General features: G+C 39.1%; 1 protein-coding gene across 1 annotated transcript; it reads left to right on the top strand.

Annotated features, from left to right (window-relative positions):
* Nucleotides 1-12,048: 12,048 nt before the first annotated feature.
* Nucleotides 12,049-12,638, top strand: LOC107695037 (RNA-directed DNA polymerase homolog). The gene is made up of 2 exons (XM_016494817.1): nt 12,049-12,144; nt 12,297-12,638. Exons 1-2 carry the CDS (start codon nt 12,049-12,051, stop codon nt 12,636-12,638), a joined length of 438 nt encoding a protein of 145 aa, XP_016350303.1.
* Nucleotides 12,639-16,885: the final 4,247 nt, after the last annotated feature.

The raw sequence follows: 16,885 nt of genomic DNA on the forward strand, positions 1-16,885 counted from the left end.
ATGGGCAGAAAATACTGAAGAATTTAGATTAGAAAGAAACATTTTAAAAACAAGTTGTGTTGTGTTGTCTCTTGGAGATGCCTGGAGTCAGTTGTCCATTTAAAATTCTACATATTTCTCTAACATGAACAACTGAATGAATGGCACTGATTGTGGCAAATATGTTTAAACTCTTGGAGATGCCTGGAGTCAGTTGTCCATTTAAAATTCTACATATTTCTCTAACGTGAACAACTGAATGAATGGCACTGATTGTGGCAAATATGTTTAAAGTGGTGTGTACACACATAACTAGCTGAATACTACTTACTTTATCTCTTTAAAGGAATGTTTCGCCCAAAAAGTCATAAATCTGATGAAAATGCATTTACCCTCAGCCATTTCAAGATGTAGATGAGTTAGTTTCTTTGTTGGAAAAAATTAGTAGTTTCATCTGAATGAGGAGATAAATATTCACAGATCAAGCACTGTTTCTAAGCACAAACAGTCCAAAACAGTTCTAAACAAACAAGTCAGTGGATTTTAATGTGGGACAGAATTTTACAATGAAAGAAGCATTATTATGGATCATGGATTATGGCGAGAAGCAACATTTTGAAGTTAAAATGCCTTTGTGATGGATTTGTTTCTCAAAAACACCTAGCTTTTCACAACACATTGATGAACTGGAGTTTTGTGGATTATTGTAATGTTTTTATCAGCTGTTTGGACTCATTCTGACGGCGCCCATTCACTGCAGAGGATCCATTGGTGAGCAAGTAATGTAATGTTACATTTCTCAAAATATATTTGGATGAAGAAGCAAACTCATATACATCTTGGATGACCTGAATATTCAGCTAATTTTTATTGTTGGGTGAACTATTCCTTTCACAAGTCCTATAATTCAACACTTGGTCAATTTAATGGTTTCATTGGTCAGCTTTAATGTATTTTCCAAAATAGACATTACTGTTTGGTTGTTTAAAATATAATTACATTTTTGGTTGCATTATCAGAAACATTTTTAATTTAAATCTATCTGTGTGTGTGTGTGTGTGTGTGTGTGTGTGTGTATATATATATATATATATATATCAGGGTACTGGCCCTGAGCTTTCCAAAGTTGAGTAGATCTAACTAAAAATAAATATTAGCAATATGTTGCTTCCAAATAACTTTTGTCAGAATACACAGCTAATTCTGAATGACTGTCAATGAAGAAAGCTGCTTTTTGCTGGCAGATGGTGAAGTCGTGAACTAGTTATGCCAACCAAACCTTGACCCCTCAGACCTGGTGCATCTGTAAACGCTGAAGTTTGGATCAGTAAACAAGCAAAATTTCAGACCTTGAATGTTGTTTATGTTCTTTATTGATTTCCTCCGTCTGTGTTAGAGAGTGAGGTTATGTTGTGGTGAAACCTACAGAGCACCTCACTGAGAGAGACGCTTCCTGACTCAGCAAAACTGCCTGTTCTCTGCTGTGCAAATAAATAACTGACCGGGCCAAAGTTTGGTGTATGTGTGTAACGTGCTATCTGCAAAACCTTGGGCAACATGGCCAAGTGGGAGCACAAAATCACATGCTGCTTATTGAAAATGTTTTTTTTTATTATTTGAAGTCATTGGTGTCGGAGTATAAAATGAAAAAAAATGACTGAGGCATAAATGAAGCTGGCGGTTAGCAGACTCTGTGAGGATCAAGCGTTGCACCGGTTTTCATGACAACATTTCCAGCCTTTCCTTTGACAGAACTGCACACTGACGCAGCCTTTCTCTCCAGTTGCTGTGGAAGAGATATCAGATCAGTTATCACACCTTCAACATGTAAGATGTGTTCAAATCTCTTATTGTAGTATTATCTTTTGTAGTAGGACTTAAGTAAACCTTTATATATAATTTCATACTTCTATTGTCTTTTAAATATGGTTCAAGTTTACTGCTGGATGCACTGACAATCATTTATTGTAAACTACAATATACTTTAATGTCATTTCTATTGAAACTTGCATGCATTAAAACACTATTAAACACACAATGTAATACACTGCAGTTAAAATGAAAGCACTTTACATTTGCTTTAGTATCTTAGAAACGTCAAAATAAAATAAAAAAAACAAGACAAAAGATTATTTCAAATGTACTTTAAAGTAACATTTTAATTGTCATTATTACAAAGTGCACTTAAGTGTGTAAAGAAATAGTCATGAAAGTCTGTCTAAGTAAGATTTAGTGGTCTTTTATTTCATTAATAATATCTGAAAATATACTTTTAAGTGTTGAAGTACACTACAAGAGCACATTCAAAACAATGAATGGACTTTTTCTACAAGGGTTGTTATGAAATAAAAATTGCATGAATAAATGTGAGATTCCATCTTTAAAACGTGTAATGAAGATCGAAGAATCTATTGGACAACTTATTACCTAAACAATATATGTAAATGTTAAATTAAAAAGAGTATATTTTCAATATCTGTTATTATATTATATTGTTATGTTACCCATATTATCCTGACAGCTAAAATGATAGTTAGGTGTATCATTTAAGCTGTGTTTTTATTTAAAATACTGCTGCTTTTTTTTTACCTCCATTCATCCATGACTTCTACCTTTCCACCATGACTTTGTGTTATTACTGTTAGTACGTGTAAATGTTTCTTATTAGAAGATGACAGGAGTTGTTACAAAAATGCCCGTATCGCCCCTACAGCTTTGTTGTATCAACAACTATCACTGTTATGAAATCATTCCACTCTTCTTTGAAATCTATTTTTTATCGGATTCCACTGATTGTGTAATGCAGAAACATGCAGTGTTTATAGTGCCCTGGAGCTGCCCTTGAGTCTCGGCTGACTGTGCTGTGCACTTATTTACCTCTGGTATAGCAGGCCTGAGTAACTTTACTCCTGCACTGCAGAAGCATGTTCCTCACCATAAGGAAATCTTCGCCATAGCACTCAATGTAGTGATCCGCTGCACCACAAACGCACAAAAGGACCTTTAGTTTGTTCAGTTTGGCATCAAAACTGTGTTATGAAGGATTTTAGAAATAGAAAATAAAATACTGTGTATTTACACTAGTGTTCAAAGGTTTGGGGTTGGTAAGATTTTATTTATTTTTGGTGAAGAAATTAATACTTTTATTCAGCAAAGATGCAACAGATTTATGAAAAGCAACAGTAAATACATTTATGTTATTTTGAATTTTCTATTCATCAGAGAATTCTGGCGAAAAAAGTATCATGACTTTCACAAAAATGTAAAACATGACAACTGTTTTCAACATGGATAATAACAAGAAATGTTTGAGCACCTAATTAACATATTAGAATGATGCTGGAAATTCAGCTTTGAATCACAGTAAATAAATTACAATTTAAAATATATTCAAATAGGAAATGTTTATTTTAAAGTGTAATAGTTCACAATATACATTTTTAATAAAATAAATAGAGCCTTTGTGAGCTTAAGAGGCTTAAAATTATTTGACTTTTTTTAATGGTATTGTTTTCTCAAATTATTATGGTATTACTCCAATAATGTTTTTAATCACTTTATCTATTAATTACATTTCAACTCCTAATATTAACATTGTATGTTCATGTTACTGTGTATTCACAAATGTGGAGTAATACTAAATTACTAATGAAACTCCTTGAATTTAGACATTGCTTTTTATTACTTTTGATATATATATATATATATGGGCAATTTAGTGTATCTAATTCACCTGACCTGCATGCCTATGGATTGTGGGGGAAACCAAAGCACCCGGAGGAACCCCACACCAACACGGGGAGAACATGCAAACTCCCGGGTCAGCATGGACCTCAACTGAGCCACTGTGCCCCCCTGTTGTAGTAACATGTGATATTTACAATAAAAATGTTTAATTAAAATTGCTGTTTAGAGAATTGGAAAAATACTCTTCTTTGAAAGCAAAAATAAAAATGTTGATGTTGTGGAAATCGATACCATTTCAGCTGTTAGGATTCACAACTTACAACAACAAACTTATATCCTTCAACAGTGACAGCAAACAATCTGAAATGACTTACCCATGCAGAGAGGCAGCAGCAGGAACAGAACGAACCAGGCCTTCATCTTGGATCTGTGGTTTTGTGATGTAGTTTCACTGCTGTCTGGCTGCTCTGAAATGACTGCTGGAATCTGAACTTTTGCTCTTTTATAGCGGTGGAGACGCAGGGTCACGTGTTTCAAACACACACATACACACAGTGTGCAAAGCGTAAACAGTCTTATCTCCACGGACACTTCTAGGAACAAATAATGATGAAAGAGTGTTCTATGAATGAATGAGGTCAGCATCAAATATACCGATAAACCCTGCTTTAATGGATATTGTAGTGTTTTAATTACAAAGTGTACTTTTAAAAAGTGTACTCAAGTGTGTTAAGAAACATTATAGTGTCTCTCTTTACGTACATTGTGTGGCCTTTTATTTAAATAATATATTTTTTGCAAGTACAGTCTTTTTTATACTAAATATATAAAATACACTTTTAAGATTTGACGTAGCCTACACTACAAGCCCATATGGAAATGTAATAGTATGTGATATATATTGCCCTTTATAAAGAGTGATATTGCCATAAAACCTATAAGGTGAAATATAAATTAAACATACGTACATTCTCTTGGTGAACATATATAAGTTGATAAAATCCCTAAATTTGTATATGTACATATGTTAATAATATCTATATTAGGCTTTTTTTATATGTAGCAACCATATGTCAAGAAATATATATATATGTATATATATACATATATATATATATATATATATATATATATATATATGCACACACACACACATACATCAACAATAAGTTGCATAATTATGTAATATGAAGAAAACACCCTCTGGCGTAAACAGAAAACAATTTAATTGTAAATTTTACAAATACAATTTTACAAATTGTAAAACGATTTATTTTTATAAATGCAAGCAAATTTACTACTTGGATGATTGAATTTAGATAATTGCAAGAGTTTAACCTTTTCATCTATATATGTCAGGGGTGTCAAATTCAGTTCCTGGAAAGCCACAGCCCTGCAGAGTTTAGATTCAGCCCTGATTAAATGCACCTGATCCAGCTAATCAAGTCCTTCAAGCTTATTTGAAAACCACATGGTGTGTGTGTGTGTGTTGGAGCAGAGTTGGAGCTAAACTCTGCAGGGCTGCGGCTCTCCAGGAACTGAGTTTGACACCCCTGATTTATGCGAACACCGCCACTCCCACTGCTGACACTTTCATGATGCATGAAGCCAGACTGCAGAACAAAGACAGCTGCCGTTGACTACCTCTGTCACTCTTCATTTCCCACCAGTTCACATTCCTGAGATCAACACTACATGTGAGAACATTGTGTTTATCTGTGTTTAACCTAAAAATAATTATTTAATGCTGTGTCATTTGGGAACGCTTCTGATGCGGGACATCCTGTGCTGTGTATGATATCAGTGCATAAGTGAATCCAGTACACTGTGACCAGATAATGGGCTGGCTGTAACTGGAAGTTAAGAAGGATAAGATGTGCCTGCTGTGCTTGACATACAGACAAATAACAAGAACATAAGAACACCAGTGCAATGAATCATATACATTTTCCTGTATGTTCTGGGAACATTATTTTATGGTTGCAAAACAATAACCTAACAATAACCATTAGGGAATGTTCTGTATAAGTTATTTTTAGGTGATTTAAAAATAACTACGTTGCAACGTTCTAGGAATGTTATTTTATGGTTACAAAATTACCTATACTAACTTTAAGAGAATGTTCTGTGTTTGCTGGGATTGAGGTTTAAGGATATTTATTGACACATTCAAACTTTTTTGAAATATGAAATATATGTACATTGTATTAAAGGCTATTTAAAGGGGTCATATGATATTGCTAAAAATAACATTATTTTGTGTATTTGGTGTAATGAAATGTGTTTATGTGGTTTAAGGTTCAAAAAACACTATTTTCTACATACTGTACATTATTGTTTCTCCTCTATGCCCCGCCTTTCTGAAACGTGTCGATTTTTACTAAGCTCATTGGTCTGAAAAGCGAGGTGTCCTCTGATTGGCCAGCTATCCAGTGGAAATGTTACGCACCTTACCATACTGTGATGCCCTGTCCGGCCGGAGCGACGAGACAAAAACATTAAAACCCATTATAAACGAGGCATTTGTTGCATCCAGTGGGGACATAATTACGGATTATAATAACTTATACTGTCTTTTTACGCATTGCGTTGCATCGCGCCGCGTAAACATAAAACCATGTCTGCATTTGTGATCGGAGAAATGACAAACAACAAGTACTACTCTACACTGCCCAAAACTCGCGTTTGAATCAGCAGTGGCAAATTCTTTAAATATAAAAAACATACTTACAATCTGTGAATCAGAACAACCGGCATTGTAATCTACTCTCCCAGGATCAGGAAACAGTCCTCTATAAAATGTGCTGCACACATCTGAATATTTGGGTTGAACTACCACATGTGACGACCCCGGGCTGGGCTCCGCTCATCCACGGTGAAAGCCGATCCGGCGATCAACCGCGCGAAGTTGATGTATTTCCTCAGCGACCAGCACGGATCAGCTCTAGGCATGACGAAGCATTGAAATCGCATCATATGACCCCTTTAAAGGGTCATGAAACAAATTACATTTTCTGCAATGTCAACCGAGGTGTGAGTGTTTGCACAATGTAAAATACAATGTTAGTATGTGTTTATTTTTAATTTTCGGTGTAACAACTCATTACTTTTGTAAAATGTTTTTGCTCTGATAAAACCAGCATGACGGCATGCCTGCGCCAAGAGTTTCGTTACCCAGAACGCAAACACAGAGGTCAAAGCGCTCTGGGTTATGTGGGATGTCTGACTGTAACTCTCCGTAATGTACACTGGTCAAGTCCTTTTGCAAGTTGTGTGTGTATATATATATATATATATATATGTATGTATGTATGTATGTATGTGTGTGTGTGTATAAATGTACTGTTTCTTTTTTATTTTGGTCTTGTTTTTTTTATTATTTTTTATTTTTTTTGATTCACCCTCATATTACCTGTCAGTGTAGCTTTTATAAGCCTAAAAGGAATGGAAGAAACAACAATTACAATAAATATTGCAAACTTAAATAGCATAAATTACAAAATATATTTTAGAGGTAAGTGTCCCACAGGAAGCACTGCTTGTTTTATGCATTATTGTCTGGTTACCTGGAGGAACTGGATATCTTCTCTTTCTAGATCTGTCTCTTTGTTTCGGATGGTGTTTGAGAAGCTGACTATTTTATTGCTGAGATCCTCCAATTTCTCCTGCATGATTTCACTTTTCATCTCTGCTTCATCTTCCAGCATTGAGATCCGTGCCGCTTCCTCCAGCCGCAGGAAGTGATGCAGCTGCTCAAAATCCTTTTTAATCAAATTCCTAGTAAGTTTGGTTTGTTCCTGGGGAAAATTTTTCAGTCAGTGTATCTCATTTGTAAGAATCCACCCACCAGCCCAAAACAGCGGAATCCAGCGGCCTGGTCGAAGGTTTAATGCGTATTCGGTCTTTTACTTGCGCTTCTTTAGTTTCAATTTTAGTCTAGCTCCGTTTTCAATCTGAATCCAGTTTCAAGTGATCATTAAATTTAGGCAATATTTCTAATTAAAAACTGATCACAAATATTGATTGTTTATTAATTTAGATATTTGAGTATTCTGGAAATCCCATACTTTCAATTATTCATTCATTAAGGACCTAACATCGCTTAGAAATTCACTCGGCCAACTGTGAACTCACGGACACAAACTCGCCAGTTCTGTAAGGTACTCAGAGGATACAGGGTGATTATAATACCTTTAAGTGCCGCACCCTGCTAGCAAATAACAAAAAGTGTATTTTTCCTATAATCACGAGAGCTGTAACTTGTTAAGCCAGGTGACAGACAGAAATCATAAGATCCCTAATGGAGAGCCCCCTGCCCCGCTCATTGGTACTTAAGTATGATATGTCCTGGATGCAGATTTGCGGAAATGTTAGACTACACAATAATCTACTTGAAAAATAATTTCAGAAGAGATCCGAATAAATCAAATATAACAATGTATTATTGGTCAGGTAAAATTGTATCATGCCAATTAAATAATTAGAAGACAATTTAGGAAGGATAATGCAATTGTGAAACATATTGTATCCGTGTGTAGAAGGGGGTCGTAAATGAGCGAGGAGAGGGATGTTGTTTGCTCTCTTTGAAGATTTCTTCTCCAGATAAGTTTCATAAGGAAATAAATTCACTTCTTTCACCTGGAAGGAACTGGTGGTAGTCAAAATGTAATATATGAAAGAGAATCTATTTGTTAAAGTCACCCAAAACATGTTTTCCAGAGGCATCGTGCTGAACATTAGAAAGAAACTGCAAACCAAATAGTTGTGTAGCTATTCCTTGTGAAAAAGAAGTGTGCTTAGTTGTACTGAATGTGCACTTTTAGAGTACTTCAAATTCTTAAATTATATAGTTTATACTCAGAGCCGATCCTAGACTTCTGGGGGCCCTTTGCAAAACTGTGTCGGGTATGGATGAGTTATGAATGAATGAAACGCCTTTGTCCGTGTTCACTCCATTTCTTCTCCAGATAAGTTTCATTGTTTTATTGCATGGCGTCTGTTTTGTGTTTTGTGAGTTCCTGAGTATTGGCTTCATGAAGAGTTAATTTCATAAGGAAATAATTTCACTCCTTTCAATTTTAAGTGTATCAAAATAAACTACAAAATACAGCAGCCACACCAAGTATCAAAATAAACTACTGTATTTTTGTATTTTAAAAATACTAAAAAATACTTGTTTCATTGTTTTATTGCATGGCGTCTGTTTTGTGTTTTGTGAGTTCCTGAGTATTGGCTTCATGAAGAGTTAATTTCATAAGGAAATAATTTCACTCCTTTCACATTTAATGTGATATATAGATGAAGTTACACTCTGTTGATTGTGTCCAGTACCTTGATGAGTTGTGTTGTCCTAAGACACTCTTCATTTTGTGTCTGGAAGGTCATTAGATCCTCCTTAAGTGGCCTTAATGAGAGCCTCACCTTTTTCTGAAAAGGTGGAAACTTATGAATTAAGGTTCAGGTGTGAAAATAATGCCATATCCTACCCCCCATCTAAATTCTACATCCCTTGGAACCCAAGGTAGTCAGTTGTAATGGATCAAAAAAGCTATTTTTCCTCTCTTTTTCATGATTTTTTTTACATATATCATGTTTTTATGATTATTTATTTATTTATTTATTTATTCAGTTTTGCGGATCACCTGACCTCATTTACTTCACCTGTGTCTCATTTCTCTATCTATTTACATCCTCCTCATTCTCCTGTTGTCTGCCAGATTGTGTTTCCCAGCGCCAGTCCTGCTGTATACTGTTTGTTAAGTCTTATCCCATTTGTTTGGTCTTGGATTACATTGCTTTTCTGCTGGATTATGTGTTTCTGCCTGCCAATTTATAGTAAGTCAGTCTGTGTGATGTTTGCGTTCCTGGTTTATAACCCCTAGTTTCCGGCCCTGCCTGTGTTTGTTTATCGGCTGTAGGAACATTTTTTTCTTGTTTGACCTGCCTTTCATTTTTCATTCACTGCTTTGTTAAACATATGTCTGCAATTTTTTCACATTTATTTTTCCATAAATAGTCATTTTTGACACTTGAAGTTTTGAGTTACAGCATATGTCTTCATACTACAATGAACTTCTTCATACTACAACGAACTACTACTAAAAAAAAAAAGGTAACCCTTTACAATACAGTTTCATTTGTTAACATTTGTTAACTAAGGTAGGTAACATAACTAACAACTAACAATTAAGTTGTATCTTTTAATATGAATTAATGGAAATGAGCTAATATGAACTAACAATGAACATTTTTAATTATAAATGAATATATACTGCTAAATAATAAATACTGCTAATGCTAGTTAAAACATTAATTTTAAAGCTGCAGTATTCATTCATTCATTCATACTGTCATGGAGTCACCGGCAACACCAGCTCTTCAGCTTCACCCACTCATTCAAAATCACCAGAATTCTGATGCACTTCAACTGTCAGCACTCACAATATAACGCCATCTTCCTATTACCACCTCAGTGTATGGTCTTGTTCACTAGCGTGCATCAACTCATCTGGCTACTTACCCGCTCTACCTACCTGTCTTCCTCCAAGCACTCTGTTCCACTCTGCCTCACCCTGAAAAGAAACTTCAGTGACTGTTCAGCTAATTCTTTGCTCAAGATTATCGACTATATTATCTCACCTGTGATCATCACTTGCTCCTCTCCTGAAGCCTGTAAATAAAATGTATTTTTAATAAAAAAAAAAAAAGTGCCTTCTTCTAATTCATGCCTGCACACTAGGTGGTGCCAACCAACAGTGCATTTTTCCTCAGATATGTATCTCGTAAATGGATGTACCATCATCCGCTGCTCAATATACAGCATTAAATTAAGATAAACAAGGTTCTACACCAGAAACAAACTATCTATAATGCTTACAAGAATAGGCTACTTCCTAAAATATAATTAGAAGTAAAATTAGCATCAAGCTACTCTTGAAAATGTATGTAATTATTAATGTATTTGCTTACCTACTTTAAACCATCATCGAGAGCTTGTAATAGATCCAGTTGTGATCTATAGTTGATTTTGATTAATAAGCAGACACATGCACTCTTTGTATGTTTAATAACGCTACACTGCTAATATTTGTCATAAACATCCTTTATTGCTATAAAAATACCATGAGCTGCATACAAAACACATACAGAAAATATATAGTCATAATCATATGTCTATTTGCTTTCATATTTCATTTTTAGAAAAAGAGTGAACGCGCTCTGACTCATAACACTCGCGCACATGGAAGAAAATGGACGGTGCTCTACAGATCACATAATTCAGTGGACAATGAATAGAAATGTTATTCTGTATAAAGAACGTGAGAATAAATCTGTTCTCAAATACCAACGATAACAAGAACTCAGCTTCCACTCTCTTCTCTTATCCGGGATACTCTTCTTCTGTGTTTGTTTACACTGGTTTTCGAAACAGTTTTTTTGTGCAACAGCAGCTGCTCCGGTCACATGACCCTAGCTCAAATCTTATTGGATGGCCCATGTTTTCGCTTTGCGAAACTGATCGGACTGGTTAAAAAAAAAAAATTTGCATTTTCGGTGCATGAATGTTCATGGTCTAAGTGGAAGCATCCATAGAAATCTATTGTTTTATTCGAGAGCGTCATCGTGTCTGATATTCGTTTCGCTTTTTCGTGCTCAGTGTGTAAAGGCCTTTAGACCGTCATTTACATTTGTTGTCTCTTTCTGTTTGCTGACAGAAGACCAGACCAACAAAAATGCAACATAACACAGAGTCAAGTGGTGATCAGAACCTGGACCCGTTCGCTGAGCTTGTGCAAGCTATCCGTCAAGACCTTCAACCTCGGAGCGTCAACGGAGAATGAATAACAGGTTCTGTCTATCCGGGCATCTGATATCCGCCTGTCCTGTCCATCCACCACACCCAGCGATTAGTACCCTTCAGTTACAACCCATGATTGCTCCATTAACTCATACTACCGTACTGGTAACCACTTTCACAGATCTATTTCAGCACAAGCCCTGCTCGACTCGGGATCCGCCAGGAACTTCATCTTGCTGAACCTTCTTCGACAACTCAACCTCAAGAGGAAAACATGTTCTCAAGCTTTAAACATTCACAGTATACTGGGAAAACCGCTGGGCAAAGGCAAAATCCAGTACTGCACATCCACCATCACTCTCCGCATCAGTTGTCTGCCTCAAGAGCACATCTCCTTTCTAGTGCTGCAGGGTTCAACTGCTGACATCATCCTGGGACAGCCTTGGTTGACTCAACATTCCCATAAGGTGAAGTGGAACACTGGTGATATCCTACAATGGAGTGATGATTGCATCCAAAACTGTATATCTGTCTGAACTGTTCAGAAATCATCTGCACCTCCCGTAGATCAACAATAATCACCCATGACAAGGAAGGTCACAATTGAGAGTCCAGAAACCTCAGAACCTCCAGAGATTCCACGAGATTACAGGGTGTTCCAGGATGTCTTCACCAAGCAGGCAGCCAATTGATCAGCTGCCTGGGGCCATGCTACTGACGGGTATAATTTATCCGCCCTTCTACTTCACCAGCCGCATCCAGTTTCTTTTAGATCGGTAAGAAGGACGGAAGCTTGAGGTCCTGCATTTATTGCTGGGTCCTGAATTCCCAGAGTGTCAAGTACTGGTATCCACTTCCTCTGGTCCCTGCCTCCCTGGAACAGCTACGTGGGGCTCGCATCTTCTCCAAGCTAGACCTGCGTAGCGTGTACAACCTCATTCGGATCAACAAGGGTGATGAATGGAAGACCACATTCGTAACACCATCAGGCCACTATGAATATCAGGTGATGCCGTATGGCCTCTCCAACTCACCCTCTGTCTTCCAGGGATTCATGAATGAGGTGTTCCGGGAGTACCTCCACCGCTTCGTGATCATGTACGTCGACATCCTCATTTACTCCTGGAACCTGGTCGAATATTTCCACCCCGTGAAACCGGTCTTCAGAAGTTGAGAGAGCACCATCTGTACCTCAAACTGGAGAAGTGTGAGTTCCACCGTGAGACCATCCAAAACTGGAGAAGTGTGAGTTCCACCGTGAGGCCATCCAATTCCTCGGTTACATCATCGCCACCATGGCATTCACATGGACCAGAGAAAGGTACAAGCTGTCAGAGTTTGGCCTCAACCACCACCATAGAACTCCAACGTTTCCTAGATTTTGCCAATTTCAATCGTCGATTCATCTCCAACTTCAGCCAAATCTGTGCACCTCTCACCTCACTCCTCAGGGATAAGTCCAAGTCTCCGTCCTGGATGCCCAATGCCATCAACGCCTTCCATCAGTTCAAGGAAGCCTGCACAGCTCCCTTTCGTTGTCGAAGTAGATGCTTCCACGGTCGGGGTAGGATCAGTCCTGTCCCAACATCACAGAAGCCTCCCATCCTCCATCCATGTGCCTTCTACTTCAAGAACTATCCCCGGCAGAGCAAAACTATGACATCGGAAAATGGGAGCTCCTATCAAGCTTGCACTAGAGGAGTGGTGACACTGGCTGGAGGGAGCCTTTCAAAGTAATAACTGATCACTGTAATCTTCATGATGCTAAATGTCTCAACCTCCCACAAGCCTGCTGGGCTTTTAGTTGTTGGGTCCGATTTTGCAGGAAAATTACTTCATTCATCTTTGCATGGAGATGTCACATCTGTAAACAGAAAGAAGACCCAGCTACAATATGGCGTGTGTGTGGAACGTTTGTAGCATGCTCTTACAACAGTCGCTTAGAATTTAAATGGGTCATCTCAATGGCTGCTTTTAATCTGTAAAGTTCTAAACCGCATTTGTCGTTAACATCTGAGGAACCTGTTGTCAAAACTAAGAAACCTCAAACTGTGGAGAGTCTGCAGTCAAAAAGAGAAAGCGGGTGATGCCCACTCAGAAGCAGCGCTGCGCGAGTCTGTCTGCCCTCAATAACAGTGGTGGACCTAATGGACTCCGGTGATGAGCTCATGCTGACTAAGCATCCACATTCCTCTCACCCACCCACCCACTCACTCGCTCGTGCAATATAAGCAGCCCCCCCTCTCAAATCGGCAGTCTGTCCTATATAAAATGCTCCGGCCACTTGCTTTTGTTGCCTTCTGTGTTGAACACTGGCTTTGCCTCTGTTTTCTCATATGCGTGTGAAGTATTGCTTACACTATCCATAATTCATGCTGACATGGCCACCGTTCATCGCCTCCTGTGATAAGTACCGGTGGCGCAGCTGTTGTTTATGTGGGTGTATATTGCTGCGTACATTAGCTACTGTGCACGCTGGCGCTGCCTCTGTTCATTGCTTTCTACATAAGCACTGGCTGTGTTGCTGCTTTTGGGAGGAAGTGTGTTGCGTACGTTACTGCTACTTGTGCTGGTGGTGCGCTTCTTCGCCTTTCTATGTTAAACACCAGCTGGGGTGTAGTGTCGCTTACACTAGTCATGGTACACTCTGTCTCTCTACGCTATGTCTCTATGTCTTTCTACACTCGCTCTACGCGACTGTTATTTAGCCCCGTCAGATTGTATGGAGGTGTGACATGCTCTTCCGGGGACTCCAGAGAGTGCATTATCAGAATGCTCCCCTGGACTGCTCGTGCTGAAACAGTTCCTCTCGCAGGCTGGCCGGAGGACTGTTATTTCAGGGCATTTGGAGAATGCCTGCCTCTAGGTTCAGAGTATCACGATTGTTTCTGATGTTGCTTCATAGATTTGACTGCCCAATAGAGATTCATCTCCACTCCACAAGGATGTTAGGTTTTATAACCTGAAAATGTTCCTTTTTCACACCGCATGTTCTGTCTGTGCAGGGAAAGATGGCTGAGCAGCCATTGGATGACTAAGAGGTTTCGTGGCCACGCCCCTCTTTGGCACGTGTTTCAACTAGGTCATTTAGGCCGATGTGCAGTGCCATTGCTCGCACTAATAGCTACTGCATATGCAAAACTGATGCATTAATGACAAGCTTTCTGTGTTCTATTATTTCAGTAGTATTCAGGTGCTACAGCTGTAGCTATCTGCCCTGTTTTTGTGCTTATGAACTTGGTTCTTCCTGCAGATTTATGCTGGACGCTGTGAATATATGTCACTCGTAAGAGCTTGATTAATGTTGTATGCACCAATACGCTTGTTGCTTATTATTACCACACTCTGCATTTCATTAGTCCAGTGTTGTTTGAATGCGGCTCTCTCCCCTCTAAATGAGTGGAGCTCACGCGCTGAATGAATCTGGACGATTGACGGATCATAGTCCATTCAGGGAGTGTAAACCATCCCAGACTTCTGCTTCTCAACCACCCAGAGAGTGCAACTGGACTTTGTTGTGATGCAAGCTCACATTTCACAGGGGCGCTCACAGTTTGTAACTTATACTTCCGTTCATTTCAAGCCGAGAAGTTTCTGCCTCTAAGAGTTCTCGGGAAGCACTCAGGCTGATGGCTGTGGCTTTGGCAGAGTGCTTTGCTCTGCTCTAACTCATAAGGCGACGATAGCGAGACTGTCAGCTCTCTTATGTCTGTTCTCATGTCCCCCGCTCGTTGTAGGTGACAGGAACTGTAATGGCCTTTGTGTCCAGATCGTTCCGCTGTGCAGTCATAATATATCTATTGAAACGTGCATTCAAGTGAGCGCATTGAGACAGACCCTTAGTTTGGCCAGGGGACTGGATTATATCAGTGGGCCTGAATATTTCTACTTTATGGTCAGATAGCCCCTGTTAGTCACCTTGACTTTTTGCAAGAGTACTGTATGCCCTCCTTGTTTTAATTATACCACTATAATGGCATGACCCCATCATATTTATAGTTGCCCGGCAGAATGTCCTGTCAATAAGAATTTCGAATGGCATAAGGTGGCTGATCACCTCTTGCCCTTCTACATGATCAACTCGTGCTGGGCACTCTGGTCAGTTCTGTGATTTGAATGTTTCCACACTCGCATCGCGAGTTTGCTTTTGCAAGAGTATTATGTCTACAACTTGAACTGAGATTGTGGATGGTGTCAAATAGGTCATGTGGACTATTACGGCAGTTGTTGATGCCCCTGAAAAGTGGTGTTCAACTAGGTTGTCAAGGACTAGGAATCAAGCTAGCTGAAATCAATGTTCAGCATTTGTCTTAAATTGTTGCAGCCCCTGCCCGAGTTGGCAGATTTCGATTAAATAGTGTAAATACTGACTGGGGATTAGCACTACTGCTGCCTTTGTGTTCATCTGCATGGTGTTAACCCTGCATGCATTATGTTCATGACAGCATCGGCATCCCCGCTGCAGCGGACATCAGTACTAGGTGTTGGCACGACCGCCACCATTAACAGCCCAGCACGGTCAGGCTTGCCACCAGTTGCAACATTATGCAATAGTGTCTGTGTTGCTGCCGCATGCATTATTTGGCCACCAGCACACTGTGACGGTGTGGTGCTCACACTGTGGATGTCCCAAATCCCAGGGTAAACTGCTAAGGGATAGTGCCGTCAACTATCCATGTGTTTGCGGTGCTGAATAGCTACTAACGCATTCTGGAGACAAGCGCCAACATGAATGCTGGAAGTGAGTGTATGGTTAATCCAGGATGCAGGCGGGGGACTGCTGACCTTTCCTCTGCGATGTGTTTGCTGTAGTCTAATGCTTGTGCAACTTGCTCTTATAGCTACTATGCTGCTGAGCTTATGAGGTCTTCCGTTGTGTGAAGTACTTTTAGCTGAGGTCTGCATCTTTGCTTGCAGCCGATCTGGACCTTCTCTATCAACAAGGCGGGATTTTATGAGATCCCCAAAGCGACATCGTCAATGGCACAGTGTCGAGAGACTGTCTTGAGAGGGAACGTCTCCAGTTACCTGACGTAACCTCGGTTCCCTGAGAGGAGGGAACGAGACACTGCGTACGCTGCCGTGCTACATAGCTCAGAGTCTTTGTCAGCTGCACTCTGCTTCAGTCCAAAGATTCTGATAGTGCGGGGGAACCCACCTCTATTTCGTGCACTTGAACGCCATTGGTGGCCAAATTCTCTCCCGCGAGATTTCATAAGGCTTCAGTAGATTTGAGGAAGGAGGGGATAACCCCTAAGTGTCTCGTTCCCTCCTTGCAGGGAACCGAGGTTATGTTAGGTAACCGGAGACGTTTTATGTTTCAAACAGAGATGGCGATAGAGAGGCAAAAGTTACATAATGCAGCGTTAACTAATAGGACATTATTTTAAAGTATTACCAAAAAAAAAAAAAAGATTCCTC

This window comes from Sinocyclocheilus anshuiensis, unplaced genomic scaffold (assembly GCF_001515605.1).
Source record: "Sinocyclocheilus anshuiensis isolate Anshui unplaced genomic scaffold, SAMN03320099.WGS_v1.1 scaffold486, whole genome shotgun sequence".
Classification (NCBI taxonomy): domain Eukaryota; kingdom Metazoa; phylum Chordata; class Actinopteri; order Cypriniformes; family Cyprinidae; genus Sinocyclocheilus; species Sinocyclocheilus anshuiensis.

Coding starts and splice junctions, on each gene's coding strand:
- LOC107695037 (XM_016494817.1), top strand. CDS start 12,049: ATGACAAGGAAGGTCACAATTGAGAGTCCAGAAACCTCAGAACCTCCA. Junction 12,145..12,296: donor AGGATGTCTTCACCAAGCAG/GCAGCCAATTGA, acceptor CTGAATTCCCAG/AGTGTCAAGTACTGGTATCC.